Source organism: Oncorhynchus gorbuscha, linkage group LG19 (assembly GCF_021184085.1).
Source record: "Oncorhynchus gorbuscha isolate QuinsamMale2020 ecotype Even-year linkage group LG19, OgorEven_v1.0, whole genome shotgun sequence".
In the NCBI taxonomy this organism is placed as follows: Eukaryota; Metazoa; Chordata; class Actinopteri; order Salmoniformes; family Salmonidae; genus Oncorhynchus; species Oncorhynchus gorbuscha.
Genome location: NC_060191.1, coordinates 13142299 through 13166738, shown reverse-complemented (window position 1 = coordinate 13166738; position 24440 = coordinate 13142299). Strand labels below are relative to the sequence as shown.

At 41.1% G+C, this 24440-nt stretch overlaps 1 protein-coding gene and 1 long non-coding RNA gene across 3 annotated transcripts in view; one reads left to right on the top strand and one right to left on the bottom strand.

Moving 5' to 3' along the window:
* Positions 1 to 24440, bottom strand: part of LOC124005584 (cyclin-dependent kinase 14-like) — a 274642-nt gene that overhangs the window by 201404 nt on the left and 48798 nt on the right. For both annotated transcript variants that reach the window (XM_046314981.1, XM_046314983.1), the window contains one exon: positions 6663 to 6908. In XM_046314981.1, coding sequence (XP_046170937.1) covers positions 6663 to 6908 — 246 coding nt within the window. The remainder of the gene's footprint in view (positions 1 to 6662; positions 6909 to 24440) is intronic.
* On the top strand, positions 14721 to 19570 carry LOC124005585. The gene is made up of 3 exons (XR_006833655.1): positions 14721 to 14851; positions 18880 to 19001; positions 19520 to 19570. It is a non-coding gene; the product is annotated as an uncharacterized LOC124005585 (long non-coding RNA).

The following is a 24440-nucleotide window of genomic DNA, read 5'->3' as shown; positions in this document are numbered from 1 at the left end:
GTGTGTGTGTGTGTGTGTGTGTGTGTGTGTGTGTGTGTGTGTGTGTGTGTGTGTGTGTGTGTGTGTGTGTGTGTGTCGAGTGACTGAGAGAGCGAGTGAGTGACTGAGAGAGCGAGTGAGTGACTGAGTGAGTGAGTGAGTTAGTTAGTGAGTGCGTGAGTACAGGGTGTGTGTGTGTGTGTGTGTGTGTGTGTGTGTGTGTGTGTGTGTGTGTGTGTGCGTGTGCGTGCGTGCGTGCGTGCGTGCGTGCGTGCGTGCGTGTGTCCATCCATGCATGTGTCTGTGTGTCATCAAGACTCTAGCCCTTCTCCTACATTCCATTATTTTCTTTAAGAATAACTGAAAAGAACAATGACTGACAGCAATATAACCTGTTGTGGACCTGTCTGTCCTTTCAGTGATATAGCATTTCAGCCCTGGTGGCAGACAGACATAAAATATATCTGCTATCTCTTACTGTTGTCATACTTTAAATACAGGGGCTGGTTCTGGCTGCTGTAATGTCTCTGTTTTATCTCTGTTTTATCATTTAAAGAGCGAGTGGACCAGGTGAGAGCTCAGGGAAAGCTCCAACACATTCCAGACAATCCCCCTGGGGAATAACTCAGTTCTCCCGTCATCACTGTCTCTCTCTGGGCAGTGTGGGCACACACGCTCACACAAAAACAATCGCATGTACGCGCACATACACACACACGCATGCAAAAAAGCACACAAGCACACACATGCAAACACGCACTCACACAACCCTCTGGTTGCTATCTAGTCATCTCCTGAAGCCCCACTAATAAGTCCATGCAGCATTTCTGAGGGTTTAATAAACAAATAAATTCCCCTGGGAGATGACAGGAAGTGAAAAAGTATCTGTGAAACCCAGCTGGGCTGGCTGCAGGCAGCTCACACATCTCAACCTATTACAGGCCAAATACAGGGCTGTTAAACGCCCCTAAAGGGTCTGGTAGGACCAACAACGGGATATGCTGCAACATGGAATCTGCTGCAACATGGAATCTGCTGCAACATGGAATTTGCTGCAACACAGAAGCTGCTGCAACATGGAATCTGCTACAACACAAAATCTGCTGCAACACAAAATCTACTGCAACACAAAATCTGCTGCAACACAAAATCTACTGCAACACAAAATCTACTGCAACACAAAATCTGCTGCAACACAAAATCTGCTGCAACACAAAATCTACTGCAACACAAAATCTGCTGCAACACAAAATCTACTGCAACACAAAATCTGCTGCAACACAAAATCTACTGCAACACGGAATCTGCTACAACACGGAATCTGCTACAACACGAAATCTGCTGCAACACAAACACACTCAGCTAGTGTCTGTTATACAGTAAAGGGAGTAGAGCCTGATCCAGGACCAGATGTATCCCCAAAGATACCTCCAACAAACACAGGAGTACTAAGGGTAGTTTATTCAGCCAACAGCCTGGTGAGCCAACACAAACACGTACTCAGGGCCAGTCAATGTGTGAAGCGGCTCTCCAGTGGATGGTTTAGCAGCACACAGGTTGATTATTAGAGAAATGGAGGTCAGGGTTAAGGGTAAGATACATCACTAGCCTGATTTGCTGAGGGCCTACTACCTGGCCAGATACCCCCACTTTCCCCACCAGTTAACAAGGAATTTGAGGTCTCTGGGTAGAGGGGTAAGGTGGGGGCCCTGGGGGGCTACAGTTCAGCTTTGTATCTCTCTCTCCCTCTCTCTCTGTCTCCTCCTTCAGGCTAAGTGCCCCTTGTACTGTACATCTCATGCATTTTTCATGTCTATGAATGTTCAACCAAATTGATTCTAGCTGGGGTTTTCTCTTTCAGCCTTTTATTTTATATCTGTTTCTAGGCTTTGACCCCATCCCCCTCTCTCTGTCCTCTCTCTGTCCTTTCTCTGTCCTCTGGTGGTGGATGGTACATACCTCAGGTCTCTTCCTGCCTACCCCATGCTGGTACAGTACTGTGACCTAAAGACCCTACTGAAGTTATTTGACATTGGCCATTTAATGTTCTACAACAAGAGTGCAGAGCTCTGGTCCTCAAGGACAGCAGGGGCAGCGTACACCAGGTGTTTGTCCTTGGCTTTAAATAAGACATTCATTACAATCTGGTGAGCCAGGTGTGCGGACCCTCTGGACAGTCAGTAGCATTAACTGGTTGATGACATGTCCGGGAGAGAGAGCAGAAACCTAACAGCAGGACTGTGGTCCGTGAGGACTGTAGCTCCGAGCTGTGCACCAATATACTATTGGAAATACTAGCACATCACTGGAATTACAAGTGGTTCAGCATGAAATGTTGAAAAGAGAAGTAGGCAGGGAAAGATGGCTGATGGCTACAGTCACCTAAGCGAGAGGACCATTACATTTACATTACACTTAACATCAATTTACATTGTTAGATGTGTTGTGACCCAAACAAATCATACTGAAAAATGACTAAATTACAGAAATGCCGACAGGCAATTAGTCAAGAATAATATAATAGTTATTACATCTTATTGTGTGTGTACAATAATAATAATTGAGCTAAATGAAAATAGATTGAGGACACGATTTGAAACATGTCTAATCGACATGATTAAGCAATACAGGTCTTCTGGTAACAACATTCAATTAGCCACCAAATAGAAATGACATTCTGGTTAGCTTGTTTTCTCATTTTCAGAGTATCAACGTAGGAGGCGGAAAAGAAACGCCCGAGGGAAGTCGGATGAAAACGGAAGCATCCGTTTGGAGGCTTCGCCTCTTCTCTGCTTTTCCCCTGAAAAGTAGATGATTCCGGTGACACCCCCTCGGATGCACCCTCACATCCATCTAAATCCATCTAAAAACACTAGCAAATACAGAATACAATCTGAGTTTCGATGATGTTTTCTCCCATTATTGTCTGATGTTATTGCCATAGCATTGTGTGCTGTATATTAGTGACTGTACGTATAGACTGCACAGTGTATTGTAGCAATTTAAAAACAAACAAAAAACAATGTTTTAAGTGAGAAGTAGGCATTGGTCTGAAATTCACATGAGCATCACAATGCATACTTCACCCATGGTCTTCCAGCACACCACTTTGACCTACTACAGTAGCTATGTTGGGATTGTATCCCAACAATGTGTAGGCAGGTTGCTTAGGATTCAGACCTTTTCAAACAGCCTAATTCACACTCTTAGAGGAGGTGCTTCCACCATGATGTGATTTGTACCGCATACAAGGTCATGTATTGTATGTATTCTTTCCACCCCACCACCCCACACTAAGGCAATACAAGTCAAAGTAAACAACAAATGGCAACAGATTTTTTTCCTTGTTATTAGTATTTATTTCATATTAACAGCTGAATTTCTATAGAGAAGCGAAAAGACAGAATCCCATTTAAGACAATATGGCATAAACTGGAAATGTTTTCCCTGATCTCTGTTAACAAGACAATGGAGAAAAAGCTCCTGGAAAATACACAAAATAATCAACATGTACCCATGAACTATTTACATGAAAATGTACTTTCAAGTTTTCTGAAGAAAGGCCGAGTACTACACTACCTGTAAACAATAGTGAGTGATCACAAAAGAAACCATTTACAATCAAACGTACATTCATCAGACATAGTAAACTTTGTACATACAATTCAGGGATGGCCAAAATTGTGCTTGAATAGCTACAGGGTTATGCAGACTTCCTTGTTCAAGCCCAGTTCTACCACGCCCGATTCTACTATTCAAGGTCTTGATGAACAGCTGAGGTCTTGATGAACAGCTGAGGTCTTGATGAACAAAAAAGCCTGTATGACCCTTCGGCTCGTCAATAGCAATTTTAGTAACTCCTGATACAAACACCGTGACAAATGACAAACTGCTGAGAAACACCTGTAACAAAAATTACAAAACACTTCTAAGAATATGGATAGGTGCTCTAAATCCTTTAGCCACAAATGTTTTTAGTAATGTTGTACACAGCTGTCCAACTCCAGTAAAAGAGCACACATTCCCACGTATATAAACGACAGTATAAATATGAAATTAGATGGAACAGAAAATACATAACTGCTACTGATAGTGTGTGATGTACCTTGTGAATATGTATAAGTGTAGGTCGTTGCTCAGCTAGACGTGGGCCAGCATGAAGAATTTCTTAGCTTCTCAAATGACAGAAAGTGGCTCCTGAAAAGGAGAATCGTTTACAACCTGTGCTACTCATCGCATGTATTTGTAACGTAGGGATGGCATGCATCTGACAGATGAGGGCAGTGACGTCTTCTTCCAGAGTTTGAGAGCTGGTCTCTCCACTGTTCTCCCCTCTGTAGGAGCACGACGCTTGCACCCGTACGTACACGTCAAGCTCTATGTCCCTTGCCACTCAACGATGCCCAACAAACCGAAAGGCTCTATTAAGAAACACCTAATATATTAAAGTATGCCCACGTTGTGCGTACAACAGTGTCTGTGTGTGTGTGTGGGAAAGGGATGGCGGTGTCAAAAACGATACACGAAAGAGAATGGTCAAAATAGCCACACCGGTAGGCAAATTCAAACCCAGCGTGGTGATGCTAAGCGTTGCACTACGGACCCTGTTATAGATACAGTTGAAGTCGGAGGTTTACATACACCTTAGCCAAATACATTTACACTCAGTTTCTCACAATTCCTGACATTTAATCCTAGTAAAAATTCCCTGTTTTTAGGTCAGTTAGGATCACCACTTTATTTTTGGAATGTGAAGAGTCAGAATAATAGTAGAGAGAATGATTTATTTCAAATTTTATTTCTTTCAACACATTCCCAGTGGGTCAGAAGTTTACATACACTCAATTAGTATGTGATAGCATTGCCTTTAAATTGTTTAAATTGGGACAAACATTTCGGGTAGCCTTCCACAAGCTTCCCACATTAAGTTGAGTGAATTGTGGCCCATTCCTCTTGGCAGAGCTGGTGTAACTGAGTCAGGTTTGTAGTAGGCCTCCTTGCTCGCACACGCTTTTTCAGTTCTGCCCACAAATGTTCTATAGGATTGAGATCAGGGCTTTGTAATGGCCACTCCAATACCTTGACTTTGTTGTCCTTACCAAACAAACTTCCTGACTGATTACTTAAGATGTTGCTTCAATATATCCATTTTATTTTCCTGCCTCGTGATGCCATCTATTTTGTGAAGTGCACCAGTCCGTCCTGCAGCAAAGCACCCCCACAACATGATGCTGCCACCCCGTGCTTCACGGTTGTGATGGTGTTCTTCAGCTTGCAAGCCTCCCCATTTTTCTTCCAAACCTAACATTGGTTATTATGGCCAAACAGTTCTATTTTCGTTTCATCAGACCAGAGGACATTTCTCCAAAAAGTATGATCTTTGTCCCCATGTGCAGTTGCAAACCGTAGTCTGGCTTTTTTATGGCAGTTTTGGAGCAGTGGCTTCTTCCTTGCTGAGCGGCCTTTCAGGTTATGTCGATATAGGACTCATTTAGCTGAGGATATAGATACTTTTGTACCTGTTTCCTCCAGCATCTTCACAAGGTCCTTTGCTGTTGTTCTGGGATTGATTTGCACGTTCATCTCTAGAGACAGAATGAGTCTCTTTCCTGAGTGGTGTGATGACTGCGTGCTCCTATGGTGTTCATACTTGCGTACTATTTTTTGTACAGATGAGCGTGGTACCTTCAGGCGTTTGAAAATTGCTCCCAAGGATGAACCAGACTTGGAGGTGTTCAATTATTTTCTGAGGTTTTGGTTGATTCCTTTCTTGACATGATGTCAAGAAAAGAGGCACTGAGTTTGAAGGTATGCCTTGAAATCCATCCACAGGTACACCTCCGATTGACTCAAATGATGTCAATTAGGCTACCAGAAGCTTCTAAAGCCATGACATTTTCTGGAATTTTCCAAACTGTTTAAAGGCACAGTCAATTTAGTGTATGTAAACATCTGACCCACTGGAATTGTGATACAGTGAATTATAAGTGAAATAATCTGTCTGTAAACAATTGCTGTAAAAATTATTTGTGTCATGTACAAAGTAGATGGCCTAACCGACTTGCCAAAACTATAGTTTGTTAACAAGAAATTTGTGGGTGGTTGAAAAACAAGTTTTAATGACTCCAACCTAAGTGTATGTAAACTTCCGACTTTCAACTTGACACTATATGTAAATGGGCAGTTTTGGTCATTCCAAAACGTTTTTGTTCATTCACTCAGTATTGATTGAACGTTTATTGCGCTTGCTTGGCTCATTTGTTTCCCCCATCTGAAACATTGGCACGTGGGTGGTTTCATTTGACACCCAAGTTTTCAGAGCAAAAAATCAACAACCATTTAAAAAAAGAAAGCAATGTTGGACATAAAAGACTGTAAAAACACCAGGAAAACAGCTACAAGTGATTTTTATTTAATAAATCTGTTGCCATGTATTTCCATGTTTTAGTCAAGCATTATATCTGTTTGGGCTTCTTTCGGTCAATTTGCAGTCAACAAATTATTGGTCATTATGTTCCGGCCTCCCGACCATCCGCTCAACAAGAAATCAGCCCACGGCTGAATCTAGATGATGATCCCTGCTGATCAGTGAGTAGACAACAGACTGTGTATACTATAGACTGTGCTGTGTATTTTATATACAGTATGTAGCATACAGTGTGTAGGCTACTGTATAGACTTACAGAGCTGGGGCTGGAGTGTCTGCGCAGTTTGGGCGACTCTTTCCCAGTAGAAGAGGCCTTGGAGGAGATACAGGCATTGTTCTCTGAGTGCACCCTCTTCACCTGGCTGGCGGGTTTCTCGAAGGCGTCGAAACCGCTCTGTGTCCGCTGAACCCTTACCTTCCTGTCCTCAGGGATGGTGTCCAGGGGCGTGATGACCGAGTCCTTTCCCTGGCCGCTGCGTGTGGACATCTTTGTGACACATATCTGAGAGGAGAGAGGGACCGAGAGAGAGGGAGGAGAGAAAGGAGAAAGAGGTTGAGCGAAAAATGAAAGTGTGGAAAATGATTCCATCTGCATTTACTGCTGTTCGTACCAAAATTGTCCCCTCCCCACCTAGTCCCCTCCTCCTCTAGATCTACCTTCATTTAATCTCTCTGTCTGTCTCCATCTCTCCCTCCCTGTGGAGTCCCAGTGCTACCTCTCTCTGTTAGAAGATTTATATCTCCATATCCCTCTGATCAAAACACAGCAACCATACTACTCTGTTTCTGCTGCTGCCTCTTCACACCCCATTTCTTCTGTGCCCACACACACACACACACACACATTCCCTCTAAACACAATGCAACCTACCGGCTACTCCACAGCTGCCAAAGAGTGTGTTTGTTCCCTGGGCAAAAAAAGGACCAGGCAGCGTGTCGTGTTGTGTCACAGCCTACCTTTCAGATAAAATATTTAGTATTGGACTCCCCAACGAGCTGTTACTCTAATAAACATGCCCCATTCAAGAAATGTAGAACCAGGAACAGATATAGCCCTTGGTTCTCCCCAGACCTGACTGCCCTTAACCAACACAAAAACATCTTATGGCGTTCTGCATTAGCATCGAACAGCCCCCGTGATATGCAGCTATTCAGGGAAGCTAGAAACCATTATACACAGGCAGTTAGAAAAGCCAAGGCTAGCTTTTTCAAGCAGAAATTTGCTTCCTGCAACACTAACTCAAAAAAGTTCTGGGACACTGTAAAGTCCATGGAGAATAAGAACACCTCCTCCCAGCTGCCCACTGCACTGAAGATAGGAAACACTGTCACCACTGATAAATCCACCATAATTGAGAATTTCAATAAGCATTTTTCTACGGCTGGCCATGCTTTCCACCTGGCTACTCCTACCCCGGTCAACAGCACTGCACCCCCAACAGCAACTCGCCCAAGCCTTCCCCATTTCTCCTTCTCCCAAATCCATTCAGCTGATGTTCTGAAAGAGCTGAAAAATCTGGACCCCTACAAATCAGCAGGGCTAGACAATCTGGACCCTTTCTTTCTAAAATTATCTGCCGAAATTGTTGCCACCCCTATTACTAGCCTGTTCAACCTCTCTTTCGTGTTGTCTGAGATTCCCAAAGATTGGAAAGCAGCTGCGGTCATCCCCCTCTTCAAAGGGGGGGACACTCTTGACCCAAACTGCTACAGACCTATATCTATCCTACCATGCCTTTCTATGGTCTTCGAAAGCCAAGTCAACAAACAGATTACCGACCATTTCGAATCTAACCATACCTTCTCTGCTATGCAATCTGGTTTCAGAGCTGGTCATGGGTGCACCTCAGCCACGCTCAAGGTCCTAAACGATATCTTAACCGCCATCGATAAGAAACATTACTGTGCAGCCGTATTCATTGATCTGGCCAAGGCTTTCGATTCTGTCAACCACCACATCCTCATCGGCAGACTCGACAGCTTTGGTTTCTCAAATGATTGCCTCACCTGGTTCACCAACTACTTCTCTGATAGAGTTCAGTGTGTCAAATCGGAGGGTCTGCTGTCCGGACCTCTGGCAGTCTCTATGGGGGTGCCACAGGGTTCAATTCTTGGACCGACTCTCTTCTCTGTATACATCAACGAGGTCGCTCTTGCTGCTGGTGAGTCCCTGATCCACCTCTACGCAGACAACACCATTCTGTATACTTCCGGCCCTTCCTTGGACACTGTGTTAACAACCCTCCAGGCAAGCTTCAATGCCATACAACTCTCCTTCCGTGGCCTCCAATTGCTCTTAAATACAAGTAAAACTAAATCCATGCTCTTCAACCGATCGCTACCTGCACCTACCCGCCTGTCCAACATCACTACTCTGGACGGCTCTGACTTAGAATACGTGGACAACTACAAATACTTAGGTGTCTGGTTAGACTGTAAACTCTCCTTCCAGACCCATATCAAACATCTCCAATCCAAAGTTAAATCTAGAATTGGCTTCCTATTTCGCAACAAAGCATCCTTCACTCATGCTGCCAAACATACCCTTGTAAAACTGACCATCCTACCAATCCTCGACTTTGGCGATGTCATTTACAAAATAGCCTCCAATACCCTACTCAACAAATTGGATGCAGTCTATCACAGTGCAATCCGTTTTGTCACCAAAGCCCCATATACTACCCACCATTGCGACCTGTACGCTCTCGTTGGCTGGCCCTCGCTTCATACTCGTCGCCAAACCCACTGGCTCCATGTCATCTACAAGACCCTGCTAGGTAAAGTCCCCCCTTATCTCAGCTCGCTGGTCACCATAGCATCTCCCACCTGTAGCACACGCTCAAGCAGGTATATCTCTCTGGTCACCCCCAAAACCAATTCTTTCTTTGGCCGCCTCTCCTTCCAGTTCTCTGCTGCCAGTGACTGGAACGAACTGCAAAAATCTCTGAAACTGGAAACACTTATCTCCCTCACTAGCTTTAAGCACCAACTGTCAGAGCATCTTTCAGATTACTGCACCTGTACATAGCCCACCTATAATTTAGCCCAAACAACTACCTCTTTCCCAACTGTATTTAATTTATTTATTTTGCTCCTTTGCACCCCATTATTTTTATGTCTACTTTGCACATTCTTCCATTGCAAAACTACCATTCCAGTGTTTTACTTGCTATATTGTATTTACTGTGCCACCATGGCCTTTTTTGCCTTTACCTCCCTTCTCACCTCATTTGCTCACATTGTATATAGACTTGTTTATACTGTATTATTGACTGTATGTTTGTTTTACTCCATGTGTAACTCTGTGTCGTTGTATCTGTCGAACTGCTTTGCTTTATCTTGGCCAGGTCGCAATTGTAAATGAGAACTTGTTCTCAACTTGCCTACCTGGTTAAATAAAGGTGAAATAAAATAAAATAAATAAATAAAATAAAATCACTACACATACACAGTGACCAGGCTGCAGAAGAGTCACCTTGCAGCTCTCAGAGCAGAGCAGCTTTTTCACCCAGGTTAGAATTAGGGTTAGTCACGCTACACAGTTGGGCTTCTGACAGGTATCAAACAAAAACAAAATCAGGAGAAACTGCAAAGAAAAAAATATATTTATTTTACAGCTAGAATCCTTAATTGAAGCAATAACAAAGAGTCCTCCCCACCCGTTTTACTAAAAAGCTCAAACAAAAGAAAAGAAAGTAACTACACAGATTAATAAATAATATGTATTGATATTTGATGGAGAAAAGCATTCATTAACTGTCTAAAAAATGTATGAAAAATGAGCGCTGCAAGATATGTGCAATTTCATACCAAATATTGCGATTGCGAATTTGAGTTGCGAATTAGTAGTGTCCCGATATCATAATTGTTTGTATCCCAATACTCAATACCATCAAGATACTCAATACCATCAAGTATTGAGTATCTGGGGGGGGTTGGCTGCACTGGTAGACAGGCTTGATCCGTGAGACACATTTGACAGAAGTACCGAAACTACAATTCTAGTTTCGGAAAAAGTACATACGTTTCGGTATACAGTGCAACACTAATGCATGCAGAGTAAATCTCCACAACAACACAACGACATAACTCATGTCCCAAACAAAACCCTTTAACAGTGATTAATGCAAAAATAACATCAGCAGCAATGTACAAGACCACAAGGCTTTGGCTATATCACATCATTGCTATATGCCTTGGGTCCTATTATCAGACGCGTGTGTAAACGCACGCACGCACGCACGCGCGCACACACACACACACACACACACTTACTGCATTACAACCTCTCTCTCCCAGTTCCTCCCATTCCTTAGCCACAGTTCTCCCACATCCCACTTCCTTTCCTGACCTCCCAAAAATGTCAGAGTAAGACTCTATGAGCCTCTCTGGACTCTGTGGAGAGAACAGACTGGCTGACACACACACACACAATCAGTGTCTATGGTTGTGACATGTGCAAACAAATATTTTTGCATGCTATCATTATATCATAGCTGTAGCTGTAGTTTACCTGGTATGACACCCTGAATTAGTCTCAGTCACCCTAACCCAGATAGGACAGTCTCACTATGATATATGAGCTGCAAGATTATTAGAGAATGTATGGTAGTAGTTTAGTTACAATACAATATGAGATCGATAGATTATTAGAGAATGTAGGCTAGTGGTTTAGTTCTAATACAATATTAGCTAGATAGATTATCAGAGAATGTACAGTAGTGGTTCAGTCACACTACAATATGAGCTAGATAGATTATTAGAGAATGTACGGTAGTGGTTCAGTTACAATACAATATGAGCTATAGATTATTAGAGAATGTACAGTAGTGGTTCAGTCACACTACAATATGAGCTAGATAGATTATTAGAGAATGTACGGTAATGGTTCAGTTACAATACAATATGAGCTATAGATTATTAGAGAATGTACAGTAGTGGTTCAGTCACACTACAATATGAGCTAGATAGATTATTAGAGAATGTACGGTAATGGTTCAGTTACAATACAATATGAGCTATAGATTATTAGAGAATGTACGGTAGTGGTTCAGTTACACTACAATATGAGCTAGATAGATTATTAGAGAATGTACAGTAGTGGTTCAGTTACACTACAATATGAGCTAGATAGATTATTAGAGAATGTAAGGTAGTGGTTCAGTTACACTAGAATATGAGCTAGATAGATTATTAGAGAATGTACGGTAGTGGTTCAGTTACACTACAATATGAGCTAGACAGATTATTAGAGAATGTACGGTAATGGTTCAGTTACACTACAATATGAGCTATAGATTATTAGAGAATGTACGGTAGTGGTTCAGTTACACTACAATATGAGCTAGACAGATTATTAGAGAATGTACGGTAGTGGTTCAGTTACACTACAATATGAGCTAGACAGATTATTAGAGAATGTACGGTAATGGTTCAGTTACACTACAATATGAGCTATAGATTATTAGAGAATGTACGGTAGTGGTTCAGTTACACTACAATATGAGCTAGACAGATTATTAGAGAATGTACGGTAATGGTTCAGTTACACTACAATATGAGCTAGATAGATTATTAGAGAATGTACAGTAGTGGTTCAGTTACACTACAATATGAGCTAGATAGATTATTAGAGAATGTACGGTAGTGGTTCAGTTACACTACAATATGAGCTAGATAGATTATTAGAGAATGTACGGTAGTGGTTCAGTTACACTACAATATGAGCTAGATAGATTATTAGAGAATGTACGGTAGTGGTTCAGTTACACTACAATATGAGCTAGATAGATTGTTAGAGAATGTAAGGTAGTGGTTCAGTCACACTACAATATGAGCTAGATAGATTATTAGAGAATGTACGGTAGTGGTTCAGTTACACTACAATATGAGCTAGACAGATTATTAGAGAATGTACGGTAATGGTTCAGTTACACTACAATATGAGCTATAGATTATTAGAGAATATACGGTAGTGGTTCAGTTACACTACAATATGAGCTAGATAGATTATTAGAGAATGTAAGGTAGTGGTTCAGTCACACTACAATATGAGCTAGATAGATTATTAGAGAATGTAAGGTAGTGGTTCAGTTACACTACAATATGAGCTAGATTGATTATTAGAGAATGTACGGTAGTGGTTCAGTTACACTAGAATATGAGCTAGATAGATTATTAGAGAATGTACGGTAGTGGTTCAGTTACACTACAATATGAGCTAGACAGATTATTAGAGAATGTACGGTAATGGTTCAGTTACACTACAATATGAGCTATAGATTATTAGAGAATGTACGGTAGTGGTTCAGTTACACTACAATATGAGCTAGACAGATTATTAGAGAATGTACGGTAGTGGTTCAGTTACACTACAATATGAGCTAGATAGATTATTAGAGAATGTACGGTAGTGGTTCAGTTACACTACAATATGAGCTAGATAGATTATTAGAGAATGTACGGTAGTGGTTCAGTTACACTACAATATGAGCTAGATAGATTATTAGAGAATGTACGGTAGTGGTTCAGTTACACTACAATATGAGCTAGATAGATTATTAGAGAATGTACGGTAGTGGTTCAGTCACACTACAATATGAGCTAGATAGATTATTAGAGAATGTACGGTAGTGGTTCAGTTACAATACAATATGAGCTAGACAGATTATTAGAGAAATGTGAGAGCAAAATTGCAAGATTATGTTATAATACTTTTATTGCATCAAATGGTTGTTTTATCCAACAGAATAAGGGGTTGTTAGAACGCTCATCTGTGTGTGATCTACTGGGGATGGGCTCATTCCAGAGCATGAGTTAATGTTTCTGTTCTATATGGTACCAGGAAGAGACGACCCCAGAGCCAGACGCTGGTCTCTACACAAAGAAAACTGTTTTTACAGCAGATGCTGTCTGTGAATTATAAGTATCTTTCATACAAATCTTAACCTTGTGACCCATTCCACACATCTGTTGTTCATCATGTATACTGAAAGGGTTGTATCTTGGCTATAAAAAACCTTTGTACTTTCATCTCGGGGCTCTCAATGAATCATCTGAGGGTGATTCGTCAACCAACCATCAGTATCGTAGAGCACTCAATCGATTAACTTTATATATGTGTGTTGTATTGACCTGCTCCCTTTTTAATTAGAGAAATAAAGACATAGTTTAAGTATAACTCTGACTTGTGTGATTAAGTGTGTCTCTCCTCATTTGATAGTAAAGAAATTAACCACCACATTTAGAGACGAAGATGGGATGGGGATGGGGATGTGAATCTTCACTTGGTGAGCACTCCTGACGACCTGGTTAAATCGTGCATGAGGGATCCATCAAACTTGGGATCTCAGGGAGACCACACTTCAGGAACAGAACAGATGGCCCCACCCATGATCTGAGAGGCAGCGAGCCAAGTGGATACCACATCTCAAACTTAGTTTTTTTTTAAAGAGGTGAGCGAAACACGCAAAGTCAAGTTTTTAAGAAAAGCCTCTGTTATGTATGCTCTGAGTCTGTATTCCTGTGTGAGGGGGGCACCTTGGAGGAGTAAACAGGGCCGAGTCAGTGGAGAATGATCTGAGAGTTAGTCGACCCAAAGACACCTATCATTGGTTGGTTGCAGGCGACCTAGAGCTGTCCTGACACTGAATTGATCACAGTGGGGATCGGTGCGTTCTGTAAAGTTTCCGTGTAACCGTCTAAGTGACCTGCAGAAGTGGTGAATTCCAATGATTTTAAATGTGCTAGCCAGGTATACCCTGGGTTTGCTCATTTAGCGTTAAATATCTAGAACCTGTGTGAACTAGTTTTGACCATTCAGCATTAAAACATCCGGAATCTGTGTGAACTAGTTAAGATGATATAGTATAAGATAGTATGGTGCCCCTGTAATTGTTTTAAACCTGTATTGTATATTGAAAGATGTAAATCTATGAGTTGCATTATCCTAGGAACTAACCATGAGAGAGCAATTATTTTATAAATCCTGTAGGTTATAAAAAGAACAATATTGTCAAAAAACATCTAATTGATTAAGTATGTTTAGGAATAGCATTGTGTGACTGATGAGAGTTGCGTGAATGTGGAAATGAGACTTAATCTGAAGTTTGGATAGTAACATATAGAAATATGCTTAATCAGATATTAACATTTGGATAATAAGCTTTGATAACGTTATCTTGGAGTTCCGTTCCTTCACTGCCCATCATAGAATATCACAGGCTGGTAGTGAGAGCGGGGTCATATTTTAGAAAGCCGTGGGAGGTCTATGGGAGGCTTGATTTTTCCATGGTCACTGGGAAGTTAGAGATCCGTCGAGGATCCCATGACGGGCCGGTCACTGTCTGGAAACAGAAGTAAATGTTTTGGTTCCGCTGGGAGTATGTTTGGAGAGCTGATTCGTAGCTGTGGAGACTCCTTGAAAACACAAATGGAATGGTTGATGTGAGTACCTAAGAATTTCTTTACGTTTCATATGGATTCTGTGAAGATATGAAAATGTGATGAATTCTACTAGGAGATTTGATAAAGTAATACTGGGAATATAATTAGACACCTTAAACAACCCATACGTAGACGTACATAGGTTTTGAGTTGGTCCCTTTAATGAATCATTTGATAAAGATGAGGTTTAAGCATTATTAAACTGTCTACAAAGTCTGGGCAATGGTTTCAGAAACTGATTGGAGTGTGTCCACTTTTGGTTAACTTAACCTAACGATGTAACTATAAAACGCTTATTAGATTTTCTCTGTCCGGGTAATACATTTGAAATAAAACTGCCCTTAAGGCCTGAAAATGTGTTTAATTTTTCCTCCCAGTATGGGAGGAGTTGCTAGATTTCTTGAATAAACCTTTTTCTATAAAGTTAGAGCGAATTAAGATGGAATCTCGATGTCAGTTATAACATCGTACAATGCCTAGGGTAACCATTAAACTCATTATCATTGCGGGATTAATGTGATGCAGTAAAGTCATTGAAATATGTTGCATGAGAAAAGACTGCAAAATCTGTTTCCGAGTCAATAAATGTTGATTTAACTCGTTGACTGCTAATCTTTTCCTTTTGCGCATGTGAGAATCTCTGCAGAGAAACACTCGAACCTTTAATTAAGGCTATTTTCTGGGAATTGTGTCGTTATTATGTGCCTGATGTTACGACTACAGGCAATTGTAAATGAGGTTATTTGCGGGGTTTCTTCGTCATTTCAATAGCATTGGGTCTATGGGATTGATTTAAATCTGGGTTTCTGATTGTAATTCAACAATTGGTATGTTTTGCCTGGACAGACAAGGCCACCGGTGGTTGTTTAAGATAGAAACTGAATGTTTTAACAGATTGCTCAGTTCAAATTGAAAGACGAATTAATTCAACATAAAAAGCGAGGAGATTTCGATGTAATACGTTGTCTGTTACCTAAATGGTCTGCTTGAATAACATATTGAGAATGGAGTCATATTTAAATAACTAAATCAAAGAAGAGACAGTTACCTAAATCTGATGAATTCTAATAATAGCGAATAGGTAATTGCGATAGAGCTGTGCCCACCGAAATGTTTGTTTCTTCTTCTTACGATGTATTTTATAAATGCGGTGCATTACATGTTACGTTTAAAGTCTTGGACATGTCATAAGTGTGAAGCCGAAAGAGAAGAGAAAGTTGTTAAGTTTGTTTTTAACCTGACAATAAAGGTAAGCGCTGAACGTTGTTTGAGAATGGGTTATATTTGTTTCCTACTGGTAAGAATAGAAGAGCTGGTTGTGCTCGCTGGGCTATATCTCGCTGTAAGGGATTCAGTGGGACATTTGCAGTAGAGATCTGAATAGTGGAAACGGAAACGTTCTGTGATCATTTCTGTTTACTGTTGCTGGGTTTTATAGTTTAGGCAACACCAGTGCATTTGAGCAGGAAGTTAATGTATTATAGCATTATAATCTGTTTCCATTATGTGGAACAATGTCCGGTCATTAAAGTGGATTGTAGTTTGAGTTTGAGTTTATTTTTTCATTTTTACAGGGACAGTGAACATTAATCAACGCTTCAGTAAAAGTGCTGGTTTTAGCCAGCTGGCTAATTGTCAAGCGCAGTCCCTGGGCAGGTTATTAAAAACAATTACAATAACAATAACAATAAAGACAATCAAGGAGCAGTGAGCACATGCAGAGCAACATAGAACAAGCAACATGTTGCACGCAAAAAGCAACAACAACAAAAAATACATAAAAGCAACAAAGTGTTTCCAAGCCTCACCAGCTACAGACAACATGGAAAGCAGCAATACACAGCTAGGGATTATGTTCACTAGTCTGATTGGCCTTTAGCCATGTCTTCATGTTATCTCTGAAGGTGTGATAGGTGGTACAGTTGTGTGTCTGATGGAAAGGTGTTCCAGACATGGGAAGCTCGAACAGAGAAAGCAGATTGACTAAAGGTGCATTTCCTTAAGGGAACTATACAGTCACCTCTCATGGCAGACCTTGTGGATCTGCTGCCATAGGTTTGGGTTTTCTATACTGAGTGGAGGGGGAGCCAGGCCAATTAGGATCTTGAATACAAGACATGCGTCAGTGTATTAAACAAGATTTTTCCAACCCAGGAGCTCATGCTTTCTGAGGATGTAACAGTGATGATGGCTATTGGGCTTCCTATCGAGCACTTTGAGAGCCTGTTTGTAGACAGACTGAATGGGTATTAATGTTGTACAGAAAGCTTGGGCCCAACTAGACCAGTATGTTAAGTGGGGAAGTACCATAGATATGAAGAACAGTTTTGCTACCTCTGTAGTCAGACAATCAAGTATGTATTGGAAATTATCTAGGTTGAATTTGGTAATTTGAGTTACTTTTTTCACCTGCTTTTTAAAAGAGAGTTTGGAATCAAGTATGATGCCAAGGTACTTAAAATTAGTTCCAACCTGGAGCTTCTCCCCTGACACATAGACATCTGGCTCAGTGGCATCAGTTGCCCTCTTTGTGAGGGTCATGCAGACAGTTCTTTTTACATTGAGATACAAACATGAGTCACTGAGTCACTTTGTAAACTGGACCATTACAAGAATGAGTTATTGTGTAGCTTGTTGTTTGCTCTTTGTATTCAAATATATCACTGTATCATCTGCATACATTTGAACTTCGAAGCCAGTACAGACAGAAGGCAGATCATTAATGTACAGGCTGAACAGTATAGACCCTTGGGGCACGCACACATCATAGCTAACAGTGGGCAACAGTTCGTTTTTACTATTACGCTGATGAGACAGCACCAACTTTTTAAAGGTTCTAGATTTGTTAAACAACAGGTTTATATTTTTACTAAATTAATGCACAGGTTTAAATTACTAGATTACTGGAAAGGGGTTATGGGTTTGTTTATTGTTTATTTTAGGTGTTGATTTCACTTAATGAAACACTGTAGTATTTTGTGTTTTGAGCAGGATTCCTCCTTCAGGGACTGACGTTTATAGTTCTTTGCCATATTTGTGATGTGGACTAATGTGAAGAAGGAGAGGGTGTTGCCTTTGACTAAGGGTAGGCTGCCTTAAGTCTATTATCCATTGACCGGATGTGTACCATTCTGTATGGAGTTATTAAGGGTAGTGATTCTAATTCTATTTTCTTTTATTTTTTGACCAGTAGTAGTTTTGGATTGAAGTTTACACATATTGAGTGATATGTGAAGGAGTGTACAGTATTGTTGTGTTGTTTGTGTTGTTTGTTCTGTTTTGTTTTGATACAAATCTCACCAGATTAGGTCTGCTGGATTGTTGGGATTTCTCCCGATGGGTTATAGGTCTAAATTCCTGATCCTGTGGGTCTGAGATGAAGTTGACAGTGTGATGAGGAGTATAAGCCAATTTGAAAAATTGTTTCAATAGAATATGTTGTAATTCTCTTTGACATCTTTAGACATTGGTAATAAGAATAATTGGTAAAAGTAACAATGTATCATATAGTTAATGCTTGTCTGTATTTCCTGAATCTAAAATGAACTGAACTGTTGTTCTGATTTTTCCTCTCTTGAGGTTATCATGAAAGTTAACATCAGTCTGTGTTTTAATGCATGGAATAGATTTTTTTTTTTTTTTTTCACCTTTATTTAACCAGGTAGGAAAGTTGAGAACAAGTTCTCATTTACAATTGCGACCTGGCCAAGATAAAGCAAAGCAGTTTGACAGATACAACGACGCAGAGTTACACATGGAGTAAAACAAACATACAGCCAATATATATATATACGGGACACGACAAGACGAGGACAGAAGACGTCTGAACTGCTATGCCATCTTGGATGCCAAGATAGATAATTGGAACAAGTACCTCAAAACCCCCTCTAACTGGCTGAAGAAAAGCCAAAGGCGCTCAAAATCGCCCTGTCCGCACCACTTCTACTGAAAGAGTCCTGAGCCAGCAACCTGTATGTAATGTCCGATCTAAACTGTCAACTGTTTTTCTCTCATGTAATTTCTCTCAGGAGTGTGACAGATGTCCACGTGGGATGAGCATGGCAAACAATCTGTTCCAAACTTCTCTTATGTTGCTGGTATACTCGTTGACGAATGGACAAGACATAAGGGAAAGGTGATGGCGGCTCAGGTGAGACATTGAAATTGGGACATTTTCATGGACCATCCACTTTGAACTGTAAAGCTATCTGAAGACTGTCATGACGTTGACCTGGGGGTAGGTTTATGACAGTCATAAATACTTCTTCTCCACTTTTTTCCTCTCTCTCCCCTACTGATGTTACATTTGGAAAACCCTTGGTTAACATAGAGATTCTGGGAACATCAGAAGGTGGGGGGAAATGAACTATATTCTGGTAATCCGACCAATGGAACATATGCGGTGGTACTTAATGAATATGATGTCAGTTCGGTTGTCATCTGAGACATTCTCATCAATGATAAGATGACAGTGCAAAGTCTACATCAGAGTTATCGGATTCACATGGAATTGTTGTTCAATTTAAATGTTTGAATATGAAATTATTTGTGATGGGATGAAATGTGATTTTAGTTTCTAAAATGTGAGATTTGGGTTTTCATAAGATAGGTGAGGGACATGGGCTATAAAACTTTTCAAACACGCCCTCCTCTCCCTTCCTATATAAGCCCTTGACGACAATGTAACCACCTGTTCTGAGGACGTGAGGACGACGGTCCGATGTCAGAATGGTTCAGATAATAACTACAGAACGAAGCCAACATCAGCGTGAGCTTTGGTTGCGAATGGTATGAACTTTGAACTCTTATTCACTACAGAAGTGATACCTCCTAGCCGTTGAGTTAACAACAGCAGATGCAAACGCAGGTTAGGAAGGAACAGACAGAGTATCCCTTCTACCACACAACAACGTTACTACAACGTATCCAATTTACCAGCAGAGACATTCTTCAAAGGACAAAGGACTTCCATCTACCACCAACCAACCAAAGCGCAGCTCAGAGTAAATATTTATTGCATTTTCCTTTCCAAATGGGCGGTAATTTAGAATGCATAAAATACTGTATTTACGATAGCACAGCTTTGCCCTTTGTTCCTCAGTCTTCCCACTCCTTCACTCAAACCCAGACCCTTTTCTTTTGTGTAACCAGCTGTCATATCTGTTCCGCCCGCTAGGGACGTTTTCCTTTATGAGGTAATTTGTAATCAAGTTATGATTTAATTATGTGTATGTTTAATTCTGTGTGATTAGTTAGGTATTTAGTAAATAAATAATTAAACCAAATTTTGTATTGCTGATTCAACATGTTAGCCAGGGTTCGTCCAGATAACCAAGAATTTACAACTTTCAGATGAGACTGAATTAAGATGACGATTAATATTGACTGCTATTGATGTAAAATATTACTAGGTCTTTAAGAGTTTATTCAGAAGATAACAACTCTAGAAATATTATTTTGTGGTGCCCCGACTCTCTAGTTAATTACATTTACATGATTAGCTCAATCAGGTAATATTAATTACGGATCAATTATTTTATAGAATAGCATGTCATATCACTTCATCTGGCATAGCCAAAGACACGGCAAGACAACAAAGAAGATGCCAGAAGAATCAGTGCCTGAAGGAGGGGGTCAACTGTGCCAAAAATGTATTTCGACCTTTGTGGTATCAGGTTGTAGATTGTAGGTTGTAGAGGTCTACACACTACATCAAAGTATAGTAATTTAGATAAAGAATGCATTAAGATACTGAGCTGTATTATAATCGTGATAAGAAAGTTAATATTATAATTATAGGATAATTATAATGTATGTTAATATAAATGTACATTCTGCCAATGTTGATGTGTGTTAAATTGAGGGGTTTTAACTGAGTGATAGGGTCAATTTAAATCACTGAGCAATGTCATTGTGAATTTGGTTTGGATAATTCATTGGGTCTTGAATATGATTTGGAAAATTAATGATTTTTAAAACTGATGGATTGATTGGTGAATGGGGAGAGTGAAACTGATCCTAATCTATTTTACTTATTTCCATTACCAAATTACATGTTTAATGATAGTGATAATACTCAGGAACTATAACAGGTATGGTGGTAATGGCACATAGAGACTATAGGAGTTGCCTTATAAGTAGATCCAGAAAAACACTGGTTCCAACGCACGCAACATGACTACAAAATATCTAATAAGTTACCTGTAATCTTTGTCAAAACATTTCAAACATCTTTCCTAATACAACTTTAGGTATTTTTTAACATAAATAATCGATACAATTTAAGATGGGATAAACTGCGTTCAATAGCGGATAAAAACAAAGTGGAGCGAGCTTTCAGGACGCACGCGCCCCCAACCAAAACAATAGACTAGACTCGACCCTTGTTCTGAACAGCCCTACTTCTTCATTACATAAAGGAAAAATATCAACCAACTTCTCAAGACTGTTGACATCCAGTGGAAGTGGCAGGAACTGCAAGCAAGTGCCTTAGGAATCTAGATCCACATAGAAAACCCATTGAAAGCACTGTCACCTGAAAAAAATAATCCTGGATGGTTTGTCCTCGGGGTTTCGCATGCCAAATAAGTTCTGTTAAACTCACAGACATCATTCAAACAGTTTGAGCAAAATGTTTTCTATCCAAATCTACAAATAATATGCATACCCTAGCTTCTGGGCCTGAGTAGCAGGTAGTTTACTTTGGGCACGCTTTTCATCCAGTCGTGAAAATAACGCCCCCTAGCCTAGAGGTTAAAACCATCTCCCAGAGAAGAAAGTAACTATAGCCCTCTATAGAGATACAAGATGAGGCTGGGCTAGAGTTAGCGATGGGGAAAAGAGGTTCAGATACAGTAAGTCTGGGCATTGGGTTAGGCTTTGGGAAAGGTAGATGATTTTCAAACTTTTTCCCCCAATTCACTTACATCAGCTACAGTATCTTTGCACACAGCTGTGTTGATAAGAATGATGTATATAAACCCTGGATTGCCGAATGCTATGTAATGGCCATTGAGAGTCTTTGAAGACAGCGGTCGGCCATATTGGCACTCCCCAGTAGGAGCAGTCCTCCATTGGGAATGGAGTTCTACAGTATTTCAATTCAATATTCCAAGGACTAAATTACATGTATTGAAGTATTTTATTTATTTATTAAGGTGTCTGTAATAGAATAAACTTTGCAAAAACTAATTTAGACATAATAAATGTATTTCTAGAACTTCCAAAATATGTTTTTAACAACAACAGTGGGAGTGCCAAGATGGGGGCACTGTGTTGAAGCCATCGTGCCTCCATCTGACATCTAGTGTATAAATCGTTGGTTAATACGCCTGACTAGAATAAAACACTCATTCAAATAGAGCAAACCAGACTCTTTACAGCTGTCCACAAAACAGAACTGTGTCCTGACCTGTCCCTCCATCCCTTAATCCCTCTGTTCTTCCATCCTACAATCCTCCATCTGTCCATACCTCTGTCCCTCAATCCTTCCATCCATCCCTCCTACAGGTATATATCTATAGGTTGAGTGAGTTGTACAACCCTTCGTCCATCTAGAGCCAGCCATCCAGCCAGTCAGTAAGCTAAACATCAAATCAAATCAAATTTTATTTGTCACACACATGGTTAGCAGATGTTAATGCGAGTGTAGCGAAATGCTTGTGCTTCTAGTTCTGACAATGCAGTAATAACCAACAAGTAATCTAGCTAACAATTCCAAAACTAATACCTTATAGACACAAGTGTAAGGGGATAAAGAATCTGTACATAAAGATATATGAATGAGTGATGGTACAGAGCTGCATAGGCAAGATACAGTAGATGGTATTGAGTGCAGTATATACATATGAGATGAGTATGTAAACAAAGTGGCATAGTAAAGGTGGCTAGTGATACATGTATTACATAAAGATGCAGTAGATGATATAGAGTACAGTATATACATATACATATGAGATGAATAATGTAGGGTATGTAAACATTATATTAGGTAGCATTGTTTAAAGTGGCTAGTGATATATTTTACATAATTTCCCATCAATTCCCATTATTAAAGTGGCTGGATTTGAGTCAGTGTGTTGGCAGCAGCCACTCAATGTTAGTGGTGGCTGTTTAACAGTCTGATGGCCTTGAGATAGAAGTTGTTTTTCAGTCTCTCGGTCCCAGCTTTGATGCACTTGTACTGACCTCGCCTTCTGGATGATAGCGGGGTGAACAGGCAGTGGTTCGGGTGGTTGATGTCCTTGATGATCTTTATGGCCTTCCTGTGACATCGGGTGGTGTAGGTGTCCTGGAGGGCAGGTAGTTTGCCCCCGGTGATGCGTTGTGCAGACCTCACTACCCTCTGGAGAGCCTTACGGTTGTGGGCGGAGCAGTTGCCGTACCAGGCGGTGATACAGCCCGACAGGATGCTCTCGATTGTGCATCTGTAGAAGTTTGTGAGTGCTTTTGGTGACAAGCCGAATTTCTTCAGCCTCCTGAGGTTGAAGAGGCGCTGCTGCGCCTTCTTCACGATGCTGTCTGTGTGGGTGGACCAATTCAGTTTGTCTGTGATGTGTACGCCGAGGAACTTAAAACTTACTACCCTCTCCACTACTGTTCCATCAATGTGGATAGGGGTTGTTCCCTCTGCTGTTTCCTGAAGTCCACAATCATCTCCTTAGTTTTGTTGACGTTGACTGCGAGGTTATTTTCCTGACACCACAATCCGAGGGCCCTCACCTCCTCCCTGTAGGCCGTCTCGTCGTTGTTGGTAATCAAGCCTACCACTGCTGTGTCGTCCGCAAACGTGACGATTGAGTTGGAGGCGTGCGTGGCCACGCAGTCGTGGGTGAACAGGGAGTACAGGAGAGGGCTCAGAACGCACCCTTGTGGGGCCCCAGTGTTGAGGATCAGCGGGGTGGAAATGTTGTTGCCTACCCTCACCACCTAGGGGCGGCCCGTCAGGAAGTCCAGTACCCAGTTGCACAGGGCGGGGTCGAGACCCAGGGTCTCGAGCTTGATGACAAGCTTGGAGGGCACTATGGTGTTAAATGCCGAGCTGTAGTCGATGAACAGCATTCTCACATAGGTATTCCTCTTGTCCAGATGGGTTAGGGCAGTGTGCAGTGTGGTTGAGATTGCATCGTCTGTGGACCTATTTGGGCGGTAAGCAAATTGGAGTGGGTCTAGGGTGTCAGGTAGGGTGGAGGTGATATGGTCCTTGACTAGTCTCTCAAAGCACTTCATGATGATGGAAGTGAGTGCTACGGGGCGGTAGTCGTTTAGCTCAGTTACCTTAGCTTTCTTGGGAACAGGAATGTGGGAACAACATACTGGGATAGGGATTGATTGAATATGTCCATAAACACACCAGCCAGCTGGTCTGCGCATGCTCTGAGGGAGCGGCTGGGGATGCCGCCTGGGCCTTCAGCCTTGCGAGGGTTGACACGTTTAAATGTTTTCCTCACGTCGGCTGCAGTGAAGGAGAGTCCGCATGTTTTAGTTGCGGGCCGTGTCAGTGGCACTGTATTGTCCTCAAAGCGGGCAAAAAAGTTATTTAGTCTGCGTGGGAGCAAGACATCTTGGTCCGTGACTGGGCTGGTTTTCT